This window comes from Aedes aegypti, chromosome 1, assembly GCF_002204515.2.
Source record: "Aedes aegypti strain LVP_AGWG chromosome 1, AaegL5.0 Primary Assembly, whole genome shotgun sequence".
NCBI lineage: Eukaryota > Metazoa > Arthropoda > Insecta > Diptera > Culicidae > Aedes > Aedes aegypti.
Genome location: NC_035107.1, coordinates 213,629,341 through 213,650,867, shown reverse-complemented (window position 1 = coordinate 213,650,867; position 21,527 = coordinate 213,629,341). Strand labels below are relative to the sequence as shown.

Sequence of the window (21,527 nt, the reverse complement as noted above, 5' to 3'; positions counted from 1 at the left end):
GACCTGCGTGATAATATAGTGCTATTATAGAGATGGCATGTCCTATATTAGCCTTACAATAGCCCTATAAGACCGAAAAGGTGAATTAGCGGGCTAGTGGTTACTTGAGGATGTCATTCAACGATGAACGGTTTGCAAAACTGCCTGAAAAATTCGGACAAACATTTCAAGACAGAATGATAAACTTTCGTTCCTGCTCTTCAATATAGCGCTTGAAGGTGTCATGCGAAGAGGTACGAGGTACGATTTTCACGTGATCCTGCCAGTTTGTTTGCTTCGCGGACGAGAATTGAGAACATTTGAAATGCTGTATGATGGGATTTCTTTCCAATTAACACACAATCATACCCTGCTTTTAACGAACAAGTAAAAACCATGTTCAGTAGCTCAACATTGTAGGTATCAATATTTTACAATCAGAAATCTTCTTCGTTAGTTTTGAAAAAAAGCGTTCAACACTTGTAGTTTGTTTGCCTGGCTCGCAAGTTAAAATAAATTAACTAGTCAACAAATTAACTCTTACCTAGCTAGCTAGATTTGGTGACGTAGGTATTCCGATGGTTGTACGGCTAAAATGTGAGAAAAATCCGCTCAAATACTGCCGAGCAGAAGACATGGCATCAACAGCAATTGGAGAATGTGACTTAGAAAAAGTTCCTAAACAAGCCGACAACGGCCCGGACCCACCGCGGTACCGGTCGTGCCGTCAGTTCCGCTTCCGCCGTCGTAGAATGTTGCAGGATGTTCTCGAACTCGGATTGCAGCTTGCGCTGTAGCCCACCGTTGGTTGTAACTACGCAGATCTGTGCCTCCAGGTCCCGATTGACCGATCGTTCGCCAAAGTTGGACGATCCGATGAGTGTGACGTTCGGTAGCGTCGAACCGGGCAGGTAATACCACAGGCCCTTGGCGTGGTACGTCCAACCGGGCCGTTCGTATTCGAATAGGGACACCCGATGGTCCTGGCCCGATTGTTTCAGCTTTTCGTAGAATTTCCGGGCGATCAGGGAGTACGCCGCCGGAATGCCACCGGCTGGGCCTTTGGCGCCAAGGAAACCGTTTGCCTGAAAGGAAAGGTGTTAAGAACGATTCGTTTTTTGGTGGGTAAGAAGGTTTCTAGAGAAACCTTAAGAGACTGCAGGGGAACTATTCAACAAGTTCTTTATCTAAGATTTCTCGAGGAGAAGCTTCAGGAATTATGCTAGCAATTTTTACAGAGATTGCATTCGCATAACTTTTAGATACTCCCTCAGGGATCTCACCAGAAATTATTATGAAGATTCCTCTGTCAATTCTCAAGTAAATTTTCCAACGTTTGTTCAAAGGATGCTCAGACACTAGATAAACTCCTGGCCTCCTCTTCGGAGTAACAACTAAATCTTTGAGCAAATAACTGAATCAACTTCTTGTGAAATTCCTAGAGAAAATCGATAAAAATACATCAGTAATACTAGCAGTAAAACTTGCAATAATGTCACGAAGAATTCCCAAAAAAAGTATCAGATATGTTCTTAGAGAAATGCCTGGTCTGATTAGACGAAGAATTAAACACTCCTGGTTTCTGTTGAGCTTCATTTTGTTTTCTTGGTTCATGTTTGGTCGCGTTTTTAGCCAAAAGGTCTCTGAAGTTCTTAGGTGGTTCGCATGTTGTACTTACATTCGGGTGCGCCATCAGAATGCTGCATTCCGCCTGGCAGTCTTTGGTGAGCGTGTCCATGTAGGTTTCCGTGAGGTTGAAGTAACCGGTAGCCAGTTTGAGTTTGGAATCCTTCAAGCACCCCGAGAGCAGATTCTTGGTGGCCAGACTGTCGTGATGGATGCCCAGCTGTCCCATCTCAATCAGCGGGAAGATCCACGTGTCGGACACTGAAAGACGAATAAGATTTTCGTTTACTAACAGTGAGAGTGTTCAGGCAGTACATACCTTTGTCCTCCTCGCAGACGCTCCGTTGTCGTTCCAGTACCCCTTTGAAGTAGTTTCGTATCCGCTCGCGGGCTTCACCAGCAAAATCCGCTTGGGCGCTCTTGTACGGCAGCATGTTCCAGCTATCGTGCAAGCATGCTTCACCGTTACGATTCACATTCAAGCTGAATTCTTGCACCTTGTTGAGGAATTCCGCGTAGAAATCGGCCAGCTTGCTGTCCTCGATCATCACGTATCGGTCCTGTCGGTTTGTGAAGTAGTCGTTGGATAGATTCGCTCCACTGATGATTACCGTGTCATCTACCAGGTACAACTTCATGTGCTGAATTCCGAGCAGTTCGTTCCACCGAGGTGGCGCTAGCTTTTTGGTAAGTCCCCGTAGCACCGGTGTGTGATACAAAGAAAGCCGGAAGTTGTCGCTCTCACGCAACAGAGGCATAAGCGTGGTTTGGGAGTTCTTCTCCCCTCGAGTTCCCCGAGTGAAATCTAGCAGAACGTCCACCTTCAGCTGCAGGTTCTGCTTCATGTTGTCGTGGATGGCATTGACCAGCTGAGACTCTTTGCTGCCGATGCCGAGGTATAAACTGGCCAGCATGATTCTCCGCTTGGCCACGGCACATTTCGACACCAGCGTGTTGTAGAAGGCGGAAGGCTCGTAGATGACTTCGATACGGTCTCCAGAAACGGGGAAACAGGGCGAAATGGTGTGCAGCCAGTTCAGCGATTCAAGGTGTGGTGAGCGGAAGGTTGTGGCACTGTTGGCGGACCCATTCTGGGCCGATTGCGACGGATTGGTGGACGCTGCCGGAAGAAACTCACCCACAGGTGGGTAATCGGTAATGAGGGTGCTGAATAGGCGGCGAATCATTTTGAACAGTGGTTGGAGGATGATTTGCCAACTGGAATTTGGTTGAGATAGAAGAGCAGGTTTAGTAAGGACGAGTTCAAGGATCGTATTTTGGCCGTGAGAGTATGAAGTGAGTGAAAGCGTGATACCACATACAAGAAATTACAGTGCAGATCTTACCAAGTTCCATAGAAGAAATACTTATTGCAAACTAACAAACTGTACAAAACCTACTAGAAAATAAAGTTTATCTATTCAATTGAACTTCAGATCGAGTATATAAATCATGAATGTTACTAAAAATACTAATACGAATAACCAAAACCTTGATGAAACGCAGTCTTTCATGATGTGACCTTAACCACGTGCCTGTTAACGTTACTGCTTCGAGGACCAATAAATTTACCATAGAGAGAGGTACATCTTCAATTGAAGGCTCATAACTTATCCCAACGGGCAACTGAACTCGAACTGTTTCGACTTGTGAGGTAATGATCGTTTAATGGTTTTCTGTTCCATAAACGATACCAATGTTATAGTTTGTATATAGGTGTAATCGAATCAGACAGTCGCGTGTGAAATTACTCGGGTGTACCGCCCGCTATTGGGTTTTCTGTAAGGCGTCAAACACGCAACATTCGACCATGGATATCGATCCAGTAAGTATGTACTAGGGGAAAAGCACTAATTTTCGACCCACAAGAATTCTGTACCAATTTTCGGATTTTCATACAAAGCAGGCCAAAATCGTATGAATGGGTCGAAAATTAGCGCAGGGTCGAAAATTGGTGCTTTTCCCCTAGCAGATCAGAAAAGAATCAGTAATATTTTATTCCAATGTGCGATACAGCGTTTGTCGGCAGCAACAAGGGACTGCTAATTATCTACCGCATATGGTTTGCTACACTAATTGGTGCGACCATACGAGCGTTTCGTTGCTGATTGACATGTAACGATAGCACTCACAGGATGCGATCAATGTTTTATTGTTTTTGCTACGGCCTCTTAGCCCTCGAGGATATACTCAGCGCACTCAGAAGGGTAAACGTCCCATGCCCTAGGTTGCTGATACCAACGGCAACCTACGCTACGGGCACACAAAGCCTTTTTTGGTCCCAGGGTCGTTGAAGGTTATGGGGAGGTTTTTGGACCTTGCTAGTGATCAAAGTTCAGCAGTAAAGCAGTTATTACTCGCGGATTTAGGATGCTCTAGACAGAAGGTTGGTGGAACGTTACGTGATGGTGTGGTGACGAGTGGACGATGGCGGGTGGGTTGACGGATTATGGGATTCGCCGCAATGGCGGCGGTGGATTGGAGGCGAGCGGCTGAAGTGGAAGATGAGGCAGGCCAATGACTTGCAGTGCGACCAACCAGGTATGAACACTGTTGACTGCTGTCGATTGGTGGATTTCCTTTTGAGACTCTTCTGGCAAATAGATTGAGATCCGCAGATCTCCTCGTCCTTAGCAATTAGCGGATGGCGTGCCTGCTTTTCTCTTTTACGGTTAGAAGTAGCGATTTGAAACCGTATAGGGCGAGACCGGTATACTCTTACCGATCCTTGGCGTTCAACCAGCCACTAGGAGTAGTGATCGGGACACTACTGTAGTCAATTGGACCGTCCCAACGGCTCACTAGATAACTTTCTAGGGAAACTGTTAAGCACCTTGGACTGTTCACGACCACGGTCACAACTTACGAGAGCACAGTCTCGTTCTCGAGACTCCTGTCGCCCCTTTGTGCTCGCTCGTTCCTTATTCCACCTGTTCCGTTTGCAGGGTCACTACTTCCTACAAAAACTGTTGGTAATCTCACCCACCCAAGCCTTCTAGGGGTAATTTCTCTTACTAGCATTGCCTCACCTGTGAATAGGGTTCTAAACTTTACGTCCTACCTCGGATAACTAGCAATATAGTGAGAATCGATATCTAGATTTTTCAGGCTTTGGAAAATTTAACGGTCATTGACACACGAGCCATAATTTCGTCCCATTTATTCGCCTGCATTCATACAACACACATGACATTCATCGTTCGTTGAAGACAACGAACCATGAACGAAAACACACTGACAGACACACACCACCCACTGTTTGGCGCCGATCACTGTGTGTCAACATTTGTAACATACGCTGACCCACTCTCATTCTGATTCGCAAACAAAGGGGTGTGCAATGGTTCAATAGATTATGAATAGGTTGTTAAAGGCTGCACTATCAGTAAATATAAAAGTTGTTACCAATTTTATGCAAAACATAAATCACCCGAACGACTCGATACGCCCGAATAAAAAATACAATACAAAACCAATATAACGTATTGTAACAGTACCATTCAATATATTGGAAATACAGTACAGTATATGTAAAATGACAATACAATTACAGTACAATATATTGTTTTGAACAGTTCACTGTATGGTATATGAGATTTTTGCAATATAATGTATGGGTGGTTAAGTATCGTAACAATACAAATATAGATATTTTCTCATACAAACATTTTGAAAATACAATACGATATAATGTTCATGTATTGTCTTGATTAGCAATTCGTGTATTGTTGTACAATACAAAAACAATTCAACGAACTGTATCATGGTTGCTTTCGTCGTTACAGCTAATGTCAAGTGACTTCTAAAAAACTACTTATTTTAACTTTTTGAATTTTTTTCACCCAACATTTCTTGCTTTCTGAACTTGTTTTGTTTATTTCTTTCAGCAAAGCTACATAGAAAAAAGCAACAGTTGTTTTACGCGAAAATAGGAATTTGACCAAAATTGTAAGGTATAAAACCAATTGAAAACAATACAATGTTCTGTTACAATATATTATATTGTTTTTGAATTGTATATCCAAACAAGAATAATATTGCTTCGACATTCAATTACAATACGCTGTATTGTATCTGTAGCAGAGTATAGAAACAAACAGTTTATTTCGCAGTATTAAATTACAATGATTTATTATTCACCAATCTTCCTGTCACATCTCTCGGGCATGGCCTACTCTATCTCATGACAAAACACTATACTACATCTCTCCTTTTCTCTATAATTTGAAAACAATAGCAAAACGTAATAGATAACAATGGGAATAAGCTAGCTTCAATAGTCCTCAGTGATATTTTCTTCATAATGTACAAAAATCCGTAATGAATTGTGTTTGAAGATTTGTTGTTCGAATCACTGTTGATCTCCGCCAGAAACATCTTATTTTACCATCCTCATCTGTTTCCTTATATTTCCATCGTCTTTGATTTCTAAGGCGTACCTCAACACGGTTCATGTTCGTTTGATACCTAAATAAAAATATATTAAAATCTGTTTTTAAATAATATTTAAGTTATCAATAGCATACTTAGCTACATTCTGACATCTCTTTTTTCTTATAACATTCAATAGTGAAACTTACTTTTTGTATTCACCATCAATATTACCAACCAAACGTTTCCTTCAATCGGTCTACGATTCTTTCTTGAGCTTTCGTCCATTATTCTTTCTTGAATGTTATGATATTCCTTTCAATTTAAGTTTAACATTTCAGGCTCCATTGAACTTCAGGAACTAAAGAAAAATGATTTAAAGATATAAATATGATGTTAAAAGACATAGTAGATGTGGCTGTAGTTCTACTACCATAGTATCACAAGGGTTTTTTTTTATAAAAATTGCAAATGTAAGAGTTTCAATCATTTCGTGGTATACTGGATTTTCAAATGAAGCAAGACAAGCCACCTACAATTGGACTTTTCTATTGCATAATGAAACCTTTTGTTTTCATTGCACATCCCTTTACCATAGATGGACCGAAGACATTCTTCCTTCATCTCATAGTAGACTGGATTGCCAAATGGACTGAGATGGATCTCCTACATCTTGTCCTTCATAGAACAGACTGAAACATTTTGTTTTCTTTGCATATCCGTCAGGATTTGAACCAATAATCTTTTGACTGAGAGCCACGTTCTCAACACACAATCGTGTTTTTCTAGAAACGGATCGGATGATTCGTTTTATTCCTTCTGTCATTTTTTGAACAGGTCCGAATTTCTACGACATCCCTACGTTCTTTTTTACAGAAATGGACCAGGATGTTTTTTTATCCTCTTCATTTCTTATGGAGAAGTAGACCAGAATCACTTTTAATGTTCTCTTTACTCTCTACTTTTTTTTCTAAGAGCGGACCGGACGATTTGTGTTACTCCTTCATTTCATTTCAGAAATGGGCCGAATTTCCACAATCTCCCTTCGTTCTTGTTACAGAAACGGACCAGGTTTTCTATCCTCTTCGTTTCTTACGGAGAAGTAGACCGGAATTACTTGATGTATTCCCTTTACTCTCTACTTATCAACAAGGATTTGGAACTACACTTATCTATCCAAAACATATGGATTTTACCAATTATTATATGCTTATTATTCTAGGTGTAGACTGTTCATAATATTCCTTCATTTCATTCTAGAAATGGACCGAATGTTCCTTTTTTTACTCTGTCTTCATAGTTCCTTTGATCAACTTGAGATTTTTCATTTAAATCCAACTTATCTGCTGTGAATCGCTGTATTCTCTATTCAGATTTAATATTTAATTTTGTTTAACATATGTGTTTGCATAAATTCATTAGACTACAGTGTTTGTTCCGCTTGCACATCATTGAGTTTTTCTGCAACTATAGTTTAGTCTTTTGACAAACTTATAATTCAATTTGCTTTGAGCTATCAATACTCCTAATTGAAAACCTTTTTTTGTATTAACATTATTAAATCCAGTTTAAACTTTAAACATTTACTCCACTTTCCTGAAAATTTATATTTTATAAGTCCAAAAACTACAGATACTTGAGGAAAACTAAACACAAAAACTGAAATGTTTAATTTAAGACAAATGATCTGTCCGTTGGACTACAAACTTTTAAATCCATGACATTTACAAATTATTATTATCATTATATCAAAACCATTTAATTTACTGTGTACTCTTATTTGTGATTCTGCATTCCCAATTAATTTTGATCTGTCTCTTCAACTTAATGACATTCATTTATTGAGTGCCGTGCTCTTTTTGTCTACTATTGCATAAATATCTATAACGTATGACACGCACGATAATAAATAATGCCCAAAAAGTATAGACTTTTCATACACAACTTGTGATGAATATACAATTTAGCATCCATTCAATCAATTTAGGATGTGGACCACTGGTTAAAAATTACTAATTAAATATCGTCAATGAAAATCTTGCTGGATAATAGACCATTTTTATCAAACCTCACGTCCATTTTTTTTCTTCGGAAGACGATTATTTTAAATATCTTTTGAAGCATTAAAATTTTATTCATATGCATTTCTGATTTTCTTACATTTTTTTTAAATAGTGATTTTACCACATTATGAGCTACACATCGTAGTACGGCACAGTAGTTTCCACCATATAGGTAATATCAAATCAAATGAATACTTTTACTAAATAAAGAACATGTTGCTCCAGAAAGATAATAATAATTACATTTCTTCAAAATGAAAACAATATAAAGTTTATATAAATATACAATTGTTATTAAATTTATCTGCAAGTTCGATCATTAAAGCAATCAGATCACTATGTATAGATTTTTTTTCATATGCTTGTAATAAAAGGACAGTCAGACTAAAAATAGCTCCTTGCCAAAAGTAGTAAAATCAAGAATTTGAAGCACAGAAAACACTATAAACACACTATTCCTCTATACTTAAGAAATAAAATCATTACTATTCTGATTAGTTATCCTATTTTCAAGAAATTTGTGACAATTTGTGTCAATTGTAGAACTGAGCGTAGAGAGTTCAATCATTGGAATGCAAATTTCGATATCGCCGTTGGGCTCTAAGTGCAAATATTAGAGAAGTTATTTTCTGTACTATTTTGTTGTTGTACTGTTGGTATTTCAGAATGATTTAAACAGTCAATATTTTATGGAAAATTCATTATGACAAATATTGTTCCAGGAACATCTTTATGAAATACTTTTTTTAAAATTAGATCAAAGTAGCTCTGACTAACCCAGTACGTAGCATCTATAAACACTGTATTTTCTTTACACATGCTGTCAAACAAAAAGTATCTAGCAAGTTTTGATAACATACAAATAACAAGTTTTAACGACACACAATCCACACAATCCACACAATTAACTCATTGTCAGTTGGCTCCTCATACATCCTCACGATGTTTTTTTTTTTTATTAAATTTGAATTGTGTTTCTGTATTGCGTACTGTCACGATTTTCTCTTCATATTGTATTGACATTATCTTACCAGAATCCTTACGCTTCTATCCAACCAATCAAAACTGTAGATTTACTTGGTTCGATCTGTTGAACCATTCAAACCGGGATATAAAACTTAAACTCGATCATAGCTTGATCCTTCTTCTCCATAAAACCGTCCTCAAATTCAATCCTTCTTCTCCATAAAACCGTCCTCTTGATTGTTCTTTAAATTAGGATACATCTTCTCGTAGTACTGTATACACTTTTATCATCGTTTTCTGCACTTTTCATCAACAATTATCGCATGAAAGTAAACCGAGGAACTCTTTTTTTTTAATCTTCGTCGCCAATGTAGCAGAGTATAGAAACAAACAGTTTATTTCGCAGTATTAAATTACAATGATTTATTATTCACCAATCTTCCTGTCACATCTCTCGGGCATGGCCTACTCTATCTCATGACAAAACACTATACTACAGTATCCAATACGTTATATTGTACATTAATGGTTTATTCCATTCACTGAATGATACGTTTTTATCCGGGCGGTTACAGTCTGTGAGAGTTGCTGCTCTTGAACGCTCTCGTGCCACGTTCCAAACAAGAGAGTGAATGTTTACATTCATAGGGCTCTCCGAATGTGATGTGCCACGAACTGCAATGGTTCGCGAACTGTAACACTCTCCGAATATGGTTCGATCGGCTTATTCTGATCAAAATCCAAACACTGAGATTTTTCTTGGATAAGGGTTTATTGTACCGTTTTACGGTTACAAATGGTTTTATTGTTTCTCATGCACAATTAACAACATCTCCTGAATGAAAACCTCTATCATTCGTCAGTCCACTGGTTCCTGCTTCCGATATGACGTGAAACGGTCAAGTTGATTCAGCGTTCATTGAAATTAGTTTACCATCCTTTGATGTGTTTTTTTTTCAGAATCAATGTTACTTCTTGCAGTAATTTCCCGCGTAGTTCCGCTGGTGCATGGTGTACAATCTTATCGATGATTCTCAATCCACGAATCTCGACTTGCGTACTCCCAAATTTTAACAGGGGCGTTCTTCGTCAAGAAACTCATGTGGCGACAGCTTACAAAATTTATTTCCGGTTGAAATGCGGAACCAACTTTTGTATTGCTGTTAACAATTGTAACTTCAGTTCTGTTCTTTAATATAGTAAAGTTCTATTCTTCGCTTGCAGCAGCATAACCACCTCTAAATTTCGCTTCCATCTCATCCATTGTTTATGTATTTCCGTTTCCGACAGATGTAGGCATTTTTACTGTGCAATGTTGCAATCCTCTAGTCCTCTATTTTATCCTGCAAAGAATTGCATTTATTGACTAATGATCTCATAAAGGAAACACATATTCAACAGATTCAACAAGAAGTGACATCATTCCTACAGAATTTCTACAGTCAAATGTAGATGTTCTTGGATAAATTGCCATCAGCATTTTTGGAAAAATTTCTTGACAAATTAATGGTTTGCATGGAGAACTATCAAGAAATTCCCAAAGAATCATTGGAATAATACATAGACCGGTAGCATCGTGTACTGATTATACACATAAAGCTTGCTTGTTATACACAGCACTAGCGTAGTGCTGCTGGCGATGGATGATGATGCTCTTGATTTCTCAAAGCATTTCCGGAAGAAGCTGTTGACGATCTGTTAAGCAATTCCTACTGAACTCCCGAAGCACACTCTGTAGAAGTTCTGGAAGAAGGTGGGGCAAAAGTTCGACCTTAGTGGTATAATCAAAGTTTCCAGGAAAATAATAGCAGATGAAACAAAACAAATACCATACAGCGAACCTTCAACATATTGGCTATAACTTTGCTGAATAAACTTGTGTCAAAATATTTACCCATTTTTAGCTATAACAGTTTCAAAATTAATTGTCTTAAACGAACTTTTGCCCCACCGGTGGGGCAAAAGTTCGAATCTAGTGTGGGACAATAGTTCGTTGGCTAAAACACAAAATATCAATACTTTTATGCCAGGCATACTTTATACCAGCCGTAAACTTATGTTTGCCGTGAAATACACATTAAATTTTCAGTGTTAATTTTAATACACCCAAAAAATAACAGTTTTTCGCAAAACTAAGTGAAAATGTAAAATTTTTGTGACATTTTTCGCACGATCAGGCAAATTTCGCTAAATTTGAAGATAATATGTAGATTTCAGGAAATTTGAAAAATTTCCCGTGGGTTTATACATGGGTCGAACTTTTGCCCCGCAGATTCGAACTTTTGCCCCGCTATGGGCCAAAAATTGATTCCAACTATTTATGAAAAAACGAATACACGTCAAAGCATTCTTATGGTAGGCCTAGAAACGCCCTTACATAAAATATTGAACAATATTTTATCTTCATTTGGTTCCATGCATCGAAAGTTTGACCAAATATTACAATATTTACGTCGAAAAACAACAAATAGCCATAACTTTTCCAAATCTCAATCGATTTTTATGATATTTGGAGTGAAAGTCTCTTACTTGAATTGCATTCGAACCACCATGACATTTCTAAGTTTTGATTTGATTTGAGCTAGAAATCTTAAAAAGAAACTCTTGCCCCACTCGAACTTTTGCCCCACTTTACTCTACATGTGCGCTTTTAATCATGTAATGCAAATAACAAATTTTGATATAATTCAGATATGGAAAATAACAAAATGAGTTATATTTTTGATTCAATTATATCAAATTTTGTTTCAATTTTGTTTAGTGTAGAGGAAATTGTGTTATAATTATTGTTATTTTAACTACTAACCAGCCAAAACTAAAACATATGTTGTTAGAAAAAATTACAAAAAACTGGGTAACAAAATCTGTTGCAACTCTGTTCTAATCCACTGATCGGGTTTTCTTGAAGAACTTTTCCAGGTAGAACCTCTGAAGGAATTATTGGTGGAATCACTGTAGGAACTTCTGATGGAATCCCTGGAGAAACTTCTGATGGAATTGCTAGAGAAGCTCCTTAAGGAATCCCTAGAGCAGTTCCAGATGGAATCCCTGGAGAAACTTCTAATGAAATCCTTGGAAGAATTCTAGCTAAAATCCATGAAGGAATCCCTAGAAGGAACTCCTGATGAAATCCTTTGTGGAATTCATGATATAATCTTTAGAAGTTCTCCTGTTTGGCAAACTCGTGTTTAGATCCCTAGAATAACTCATGATCCCTAGAGGAAATACTGATGGAATCTCTGTAGGAACTCTTGATGTAATCCCTGGAATCAGAATCGGAATCAAAAAGAGATTAAAAAGGGAACCAATGAGGAATCAAGATAACAAAAAGAATCCTAACAGGAGATAGGATTGTTATTCTGATCAGACATTTCTCTAAGATTAGTTGTAAGATATTTTTTTGGGAAATCCTCATGACGTTACGACAAGTATTACTGCTCGTATTTCTGTATGAATTTTTACAGTATTTCTTCCAGCAATTGGTTAAGTTCTTTGTCAAAAGAGTTTCCTCCAAAGATTCCTTCAGAAGTTCATTTCATTTTTTTACGGACTTTCTAATTAATCCTTCCAAAAGTTTCGTTTAAGGAATCAGGATAATTACAGAAATTACATCAGAAATTTCATCAGGTTCCAGAATTTCCAGAATTTTTTCAAGAAAGTCTTAAGTCATCCAAGAATTTTATCAAATTAATCTACAGTCCTTTTTTCTAGAACTTCCTTCAAGATTCTCGTTTAGAACATTTGCAAGTATTCAACCAGCATTTTCTCCAGGAATTTTCCAGGATTTCTACAAAATTTTCGTTCAAGATTCCATCAGGATTTCTTCCAGGAAACTTTTATGAATTTTCCCAAACCTTTAAATTATTTTTCCAGTTATTTTTTCAGGGACATCTCCAGGAAAATGACATGGACCTCTCCCAAGAGTAAATCTATTAGGAAGCTGGTGCTATCGGACAGGCAACCAATACTTATTTATTTCCCATTTTGGGGGCTTCAACGTTTCAATGAAATAAATTGAGTTAGTTTAGCTACAGCAAGCAAACGAGCTATTTCGCTTCTATGTTCAAGGATTTCCTGTAGCAAATTCTGAAGTAGTTCTTCGAAGAGTCCCTTAAAACACCACTGGAAGATTTCCTTGTAGAATTGATAAAGGAATCTGAAGAGGAATTTCTGGAGGAATCTCTGAAGGAGCCCCTGAAAGTATGCAAGAAGAATTAGCAGAATTCCTGAAGCATAATAAGGATGAAAGTGATTTTAGAGACTTTGTGGTTAAATTATAGACATTAGAGACCTTCCATCAATTTTTAGGATCTTCAAGGAATCAAGTCTCTAAAAAGAGACCTGCTACCAGCCCATGCCGTAAGTTCTGTTACAATATCTCGCGAATCTTTATTTCAAAAATCTGCGAGTCACAACATTTTGATGTTTTAAAAAGGAAATTATAGAACAATATCACTGGCTGTTGAGTTTTGCAGTTTGTTCTAGTGTTTGTCAAATCTGTCTAAGTGAACTGGTCCGAAAAAGGACATAGGGAACAAAGCTGATACATGAAGTAGTTCCCTATATTTGGCAATATGTAAAATTTCTATAACTTCCACATTTTTAATATTTTTAAATGTTTCAACATCTAGATACACCTTTTATCTAACTGCTAAAACACACAAAACGTATGGTGAAATAGGGAACCACCACAGACAAACAGACGTAACACTTAGAACAAATCTCGATCAAAATCATAATCATGAGGACATGTACGCCCAATGCTAAAATCGGCATGTTTGGCCGACAGGCCAACAGATGGCGGTAGTGTGTAAACGTCAAATATGAACAAAAACGATGCCAGCGCTGCGTGTGGTGGATTGGCCACCTACCATGTTTTTGAATCGACAGTTTAAAAGGGTGTCGATGGACAATGATGAGTGTGACGTCTGTTTGTCTGTGGACCACTATGGCCATAACTGGTACATATACCCAGTAGAAGCATTAACCTAAGAATGCTAATGTCGCTACTGTTCGTGTTACCAACATCTAGTTTGCCACGCTCTGACAGCTTGAGTACCGCTCCTCAAAGTGTCAAATAAATTTTAAAATCATCTACTACAACATGGCATCGAACAAACAATGAAAAGATACAGTTAAAGGTGATAATAAACTAATTCAGTTTTGTGAGAACAGCGCCATTAGCGTTCTACTACTAATATTTCTATTAGCTACCCTTAATTTTGATTAAATAATAAGTCGCTAATAAAGTTGATTTTAACAATGATCTTGAACCTTCCTCAGTCTTGTGTTAGTGACTGAAATGAAAGCAGTCACAGTTTTCTGGACTTCCTCGGACATGAAGATTTTGCTAACGTTTGTCCTACCCTGGGAGGGAGAAACCGATACGAAATTTATGTACGTGAAGGTGAACCGAGATTCTGCTGTCACGAACCGTCAATGTGAGCCTAGATTTTAAACAATGGACAAATATGATATTACGGTTGTTAAGAAAATTTTCCGGTTTGCGGTAGCCGCAGAGTTCTACCGCAGCTGTCAAAGTTCTACCGCAGGCTTCAAAATCATTCCATCATTGAAGCAAACAATTCAATCATAGTATGCTTGAAAGAGAAAACGCTATGAAAAATAGCAACAAACAACGATCATCAAGACGGTATCCAAGGTATCATTGAAGCCTACTGATGATTTACCAGTGCAAATCAGTGATGTGATAGCTGCGGTAGCTTTTCGTTGAACCGTAAAACGGAAAGTTTTCCCTAAAATTGCAATAAAAGCGCGTAATTGGTCAACTTTTTTTTGCATTTTATCAAATGTGACAAAAAAATCGATTGAAAAGCTATTCCTGCTTATTCAAAAGTAATGTGACGATAGCACCTTTTATTCTGATTGAATGTAAAGTATTCAAATATACTCATCAGTTTACTTTTTCCAATAAAAAACGATAATTAAATGCATAGAAAACTTTGGCCCTTTTTCCAAGTTTGTCCAGAACAATCGAAGGTACACAACAAAAGAAAACTAGAAATTTTCATCAAGTCTACCTTGATTGTCGTTGGCAAGCTGGAGTTTTCTTGCAGTTTGTGTCATATTTCGTGTGTAGTATCGGTGCCTCCCTCCCAGGTCCTACCCATGGTTTTGAATGTGGACGCGAATCTCTCAAGAGACTTTCAAGTTACGAATATTTGTTTAGAATGTCAAGATTTATGAAGCAACAGAGCTGAATTTAGAGAGTTGAACTACACTGATCTGTCAAACTTATGTACTGAGGGACCAAATTCAATACTGGAACTAGGATCCATTATCAACCTGACTATTTCGTCTTTGATGTAACGGAATGTTCAACGGTTTTGCATTTTGCATTTGGTAAAACCGTTCAGTTATCTTTAAGATATAGTCATACCGACACAATGAGTAACCTCCTGAATCCATTCTGATGTCAATTCCGAGGTAATTCTTGATGTCGCCAATTGACTGTTTAACGATAAACTTGCGATGATCAACGCGCCACCATATTTCATATAACGGAGTGTATTAGAACTAACTTGGAGGTGATGATTTGGAGGTTATTTGGCAATTTGGAGGTTAAAATCCCCTCCAAACACTAGCGATTTTGCGGTGGGATGTTGACGTTTGATGACGAATACTCATCGTAGTAAAACTTTTCCTATATAATGTCTAGTTGAACTCGTCTTCACGGCGTAAAATTGCAGACCAGACTTAGACGACACTGGATCGAGTTGAATATTTCATCAATTGCTTGATAGATTTATTAGCTCCAAACACGAGCTGGTTGCTTGAGCGTGTCAAAATTTTTCGTCAGACTACAGACTTTTACTCCTTCTATTCGGTAAATTCGGTAGAATTCGGTGAATAGTTCCATCAGCTCGCATGTATTGTTTTCGACTAGAGAACGTTAGATATTCAATGTCCATCGTTTCTTCCTATTACTTTCATATCGAAGTCTTTTACTTCTGCTAGGCTTGATCCTTAACTGGGTCTAAACTCTGAGTTATTCAAAGGCTCATCAGTTCCATCTGTGAATCAATCAGACGCCGAGCTTTGACTTGGTAAAATAAAATCTTGAAGCTCATCCAGAAGGTATCGTTTCCTATTACTTCATCTCAATGTATTTACTGGAATCATCTCATCTTGGAACACAGGTTCAAGCCCTTCATGGGCGAGTATGCCAGTACTGTACGGTACATCTATCGGTCCAAGTGGAAAAGATCATAAAATCGGGTACATGTAGTCATGACTTGTCCTGGTGGGTTGATAACTTCTACACGATTCATATTGAACGTTATCATGTGACCTAAATTTACTATTGTTTTGTGACCGCAGCTTCTCCTTGTGAGCCATTTTGATCTGCATTTTGCGTCTTCACTCTTTAACTTTCGTTGAAAGACTGACTTTCTTTTACATTGTCTTGACGTTAATGAACAAGCAAGGCCTTATATGTTCAAATTAGTGTAATACCTCGGCATGCTCTACCATTCTCAACAACTATCTGAGTTGATGATAGATCCCACTTCTTCCGTTCAACCTTAGGTACAAAAGGTATCGCTTTGGATCGAAGCACATTTCTCTAGCCTTCTTCGATAAGATTTTCATCCACCGTTGAGAGGTCTTCCTCAGCTTTATCGATTCATTTCTGGCTTTATCCGATCAGATACTATCCGTCGAGTACACATTCACACTACAGTTATCCTTAATCGATAATATGAGAACCGTTCCTATCTGAACTCCAATGCATTGTTTGTATCATACTCAGTGGGTTTCTGCTCGTCACCAATCTCTTCAATAGAGCTTAGTGACATTTGAACACACGTAGACTAGCATACGCTCGTCATACACAGTTTGTTTTTGTTTTCCTCAAAGAAACTTGCACACGCTTTCCAGACTCATCAAAATGCATATGGAAATATTACCTAATTTGAAAAATTTACACCCGGTTTCTGGGTGTTTTTCGAGACTGAGTGCATATTGTTTTCCTCTAAGGTTCACAACTACATCTACACTAGGGCACCCATACCATTGGGCGTGATAACCACTATGTAGTACTTGTTGACTTGACAGCTTGAATGACAATAAATGTTATTAGTCGCGCAGCCTACTTAGCGTTACAACTTCTAATGAGCTGCGGTGCTTATTCCGTCAATTAGTTGGTCTACTACATATTTGAGGCAAAGAAGCCTGGGCCACTCTGAACTGTTATACATCTGGAACGCTACAAATTAAAATAATTTAATTCAGACAGTCACTTTCATTCAGGTCAAATCAATTAGGCTGATCATTTTTTATGCTATCTGCTACCTAAAAAGAAGATTTCTTGAATATGTTGTTCAATTAAAACGTTCTGTAAAATTCCTGCAACAATAAAATTTTTATTATATAGACAATATCATAGTAACCCTTACATGTCACACATGGAAAACATTATTGAATAGCCTACTTAGAAATCTAAAACATAAAACAAAAAGTAAACAAATCGCACGTCATAACGAACAGCACTTTCTTGGCAACGAGCAACAGACAATCAGACGCTTTCACTTCTATGGAAACCATTCTACAACAGCTGTGTGGATCATCAATTTACGGGATCATGTGTCGCGATTGTTGTGACTGTTTGATAGCCAAAATACCGTGATTTGATATCTACGGACAATGCATATCCGCTTGATTGTAGAAACAAGAAAATCGCACAGCATTACATACGGTTACAGTTTGATGACGCAACCATAATACGAAGTGAATGAAACCTAAGAAATCAGAGTTGAATAGTGTTTGGTAACTATCGAAACAGAAAATAGTAAAAAGCTTTAGGATCTTACATTTAAAAGTATTTACACTAACAAATTTTCAACCCTGACATGACAGATCTGTTGTGATACCTTGCATTAGGAAAGTAAAAACTTGAAAGTCACATAAACTTGTGCTCACACCATAGAAGAAAATAGTGGCATCCAATCTACGCATTAGCAAACTAACTCTAACCAGAGATCAAAGAAGTCGATCTCCCATAGGGGAGCTTACCTTTCTCGAACCACTGCGCGAATCTCGGAATACTTTCCAAGAGCCTACTTCGATTGACTCGATCCGTCCGATGAACCCCGCGTGCTTTGGTAATGACGTTTACGACGCCTCGTTACTGATAACTCACTATACTATGTACAGCATCAGCTGAGTTTGGCGAAATTTACGTGTTATCAACAGCTTCGGATGAACACGTCGATGTGAATGTTACACTAGATTTCGGAAGAGCAAAATTTCGAACCAAGCAGGAAAGATAGAAACAACATGACAGATACTAGTTGGCAGTAAAGCGCACAGGCAGTGTGTGGTTACATAAACATCAACAGAAAGGAACGTGAGAACGAGAACATAAACAGAGAAACTGAATCGAGGTTGTGTCACTAGGGTGAACCCAAGAACGACATCGATCCAGTCGGCCATGTTGTATGCTGTGCCAATATGGACTAGCTGTAGTAATACAAATAAGCTCCTCTGCAGAGGATTCAAAATAAAATTTTGAAAATGGTTTTTTAGCTCCCTTCCTGATATAGTATGTACCAATGGATTACATTTCTCGCGGAACATTACTAAAGGACCTATGTACAAATGAGAGATTCTCTCCTCTCTCGTTCTCTTTCGATTATAACAGTGGAATACTAATGATTTTGGGAAGTTTTTCACTATAGATCGAAAGTCAATTCCCTTGACTAGCGTTTCATACAAAAAACGCAACAGAAGAGGTTAATGTGACTCAGTTATTAATGAAAGAGAAAGTAAACAAAGAGAGCCTCTCAATGTTAGATAGGTCCTTTAGTAATGTTCCGCGAGATTTTTGTACTCTATAGAGTACCCAATCTTGAAACATTGGAACGAATGTCATTTTCCATTGGAACGAATGTCAATAGGGTCCTAAAGGCCTGTCCCAATTTTAATGCCAAACGCTTAAGTTTAGGCCAAAAACACATGTTTACTCAATTTTTTAATGTTTTTCTTTTGTTCAAGTCCAAAAAACAATTTTTTAGATTTTGTCACGCTCCTTGGCTTAAACTCAAATTTTGGGTGTATTTTGCTTTCCGTGTCCCTTCCGAAGTGTCAGATAGGAACAACCCCAGTGTTAAAACTAAAAGCCCTGTGGTGTTTTTGTCGATTAAGCGAACGTCAAACATGATCAAAAATGTCAAGGTTCATTTATGGACCCAATTTTTAATTTAAAGTTTAAATATGATGTAGTCGTTATTTGAGCGGGAAAAAATGCTAAAATAGTTGCAGTAACATGCTCTTTCGTGTCATTAAATAAAAACAAGATTTCATTAAACATTTTAGGACCCAATTGCCACGATTAATGTTCAGCAGTGACACATAGAATTGCAATAGAAGCTTAACGATTTTCCAAAAATAAACTCAACAACTGTTGTAAAACTTTTCCGCCCATAACACCGTTTTTGTTTTTTTTTCGCTCCATTTCATACACGCTTGTAAAAATCTATCCAGGCTATGACACGCTGACACTCTAATAATTGTTGAATGAGTTAAAAACCCTCCAAAGTATGAACAATTTGGACGGTACATTCTATCGGAACTGATATATTCTATGCTTATCCAATGGTTTTTACCGATCATCCAATGGTTAATTATTATTTGGGTTCTGTAGGGAACGATATCCCATGCCGGCCTTCGGGGTTTATTTTTAATTTGAGAAAAACGAACGGACATGCAGTAGTATTTAGTTAGAAACATTTTATCTATTATCTTACAGGGACAATTAGTAAATTACAAAGCGTACTTGTTACAATAATTTATTGGGGACAATTTTGAATCACCCTTGCGCTGTTGATTCGACGCTTTTGCTAGAAACCTTACCATCCGCACGAGACACACAAAGGGATAAGAGAGAGAAAAACGGCATCACATTTTCTGCGTTCTGCTGCGCTAAGCTAATAAGTTTCTGAGAGACTTTTTCTGCTTGCAGCAACTTGCAGGTGTCGCAGAATATGAGCGAATTTGAGCGAACTCTTCGTGAGAAAATAAGGCAAAATGTGTGCTCAGAAAAGAAAAATATATCGAAGCATTGCGGGATTGCGACATTTGATGCCGAATTGGCAAAATCTATTTTTACACCCATTTATAGACAGGGGGAGAAACAATGATCGTGTCCACGAAAAACGAAAGCACATAAGCTGATGGATTATGGATGAGAACATTAATATGGAAATGATAAGCGGCACTTTCACCTTAAACGCAACGCATCACAATACGATTACCTGAAGATGAAATCTATAACACTCATGATAGTTCTTCTGGTGCTCCCACGCCTAGGACACTGCACTTTTTCAAAACGACGGACTCTATCGGATGATTATACGAAGAAGATGTGCCGCACATCAAATGCGCCTATCGCTGCCGCAATACGACGGAAACAAGAGGAAATGAAAACTACACCATAAAACGGGGTAACTTTGATAGTTTTTCGATAGGATTTCGGGATTGTGTCTTAAAGCATTCGAGGGGTTATAGGACAACCCAAAGAACAATTGGTAGCTTTTAAGATACTTACGTGCTTAATACAAGCTGCATAGCAGCAAGCATTGCTGAACAAATTTTTAGTGGAATCATTAATTGAATAATATTAATTTCCGCTTATAAAAAAGCTGTTATTCCACTTGCAGTTTGTGTTTTGAATAAGAGCTGGATAAACCTCCAAAAATGCAAATAAAGTAGCTTTTGTTCTACAACACATAAGAAGTTTAACAATTGACTGATTAAAAGCTTCTATAGGTTGTAGCCATCATTTTAGTAGAATATTGAACATTTGATTAACAACAAATCGTACAAAAGTTTCAGTGTCTAATACTTAAAATGTTGACCAGCATGATTAGTAAAACTTATAAACAATGTGAATAACAGTATATGAGTATGCTCTTATTCAAGCAAAATGTATTATGTGTTTTTATGTTATTTTCAAATGTTTCAAATGTTTTTCAAATCAAATCCAAGACGTGTATGCGATGGATGGATTAACGTAATGGACGTAATGACAGCGTAATGGATCAACGAGGGTAAAGTTCGAATCACATTGTATTAAAAATATCAAAATTTAAATTTTCCAAATGTAGTGATCATCATCTGCGACGTTATTCGTATCGGAAAAAGTTACTAATCATAACATTTTTAATGATAATCGAAGTATAAATAATAATTTAACAATAGTTACATGAAAGTGGTTACCCAACTTACAGTCCAGTGTTACAAATAAACATAAACATAGTTAATTATTGTTGAATAATGGTGACAGCTGAAAAAATGCCCTACAAAGAGCTGAGAAGATGGTATTTAGATCCAAATTTAAGTCAATGTTCAACATTTTTCATTGGAATGAATAATAGTAGAATCAACACTTATCAAACTTCTCCAAAGAATCTCTGCCGACTTGTCAAGATTGTTTTACTAATGAGTTGAACAAGGCATTTTTCCTTCTATTAAAAAGCCAATATTCGACCAAACAAATATAAT

The 21,527-nt window shown here is 37.5% G+C and overlaps 1 protein-coding gene across 10 annotated transcripts in view; it reads right to left on the bottom strand.

Annotated features, from left to right (window-relative positions):
* Window positions 1–347: 347 nt before the first annotated feature.
* The window catches only part of LOC5565704 (CDP-diacylglycerol--glycerol-3-phosphate 3-phosphatidyltransferase, mitochondrial), a 31,977-nt gene continuing 10,797 nt past the window's right edge, over window positions 348–21,527 (bottom strand). For 2 of the 10 annotated variants that reach the window (XM_021857503.1, XM_021857506.1), the window contains exons 2-5: window positions 20,279–20,414; window positions 1,925–2,823; window positions 1,658–1,866; window positions 348–1,064 (exon numbers count right to left, since the gene is read on the bottom strand). In XM_021857503.1, the coding sequence (XP_021713195.1) occupies window positions 645–1,064; window positions 1,658–1,866; window positions 1,925–2,823; window positions 20,279–20,304 (1,554 nt within the window). In that variant the 5' untranslated portion in view covers window positions 20,305–20,414 and the 3' untranslated portion in view covers window positions 348–644. Of the gene's footprint in view, window positions 1,065–1,657; window positions 1,867–1,924; window positions 2,824–16,481; window positions 16,506–18,038; window positions 18,389–20,278; window positions 20,451–21,527 lie in introns of those variants that run through there. The other 8 variants (XM_021857509.1, XM_021857504.1, XM_021857505.1 and 5 more) reach the window with 8 other exon arrangements.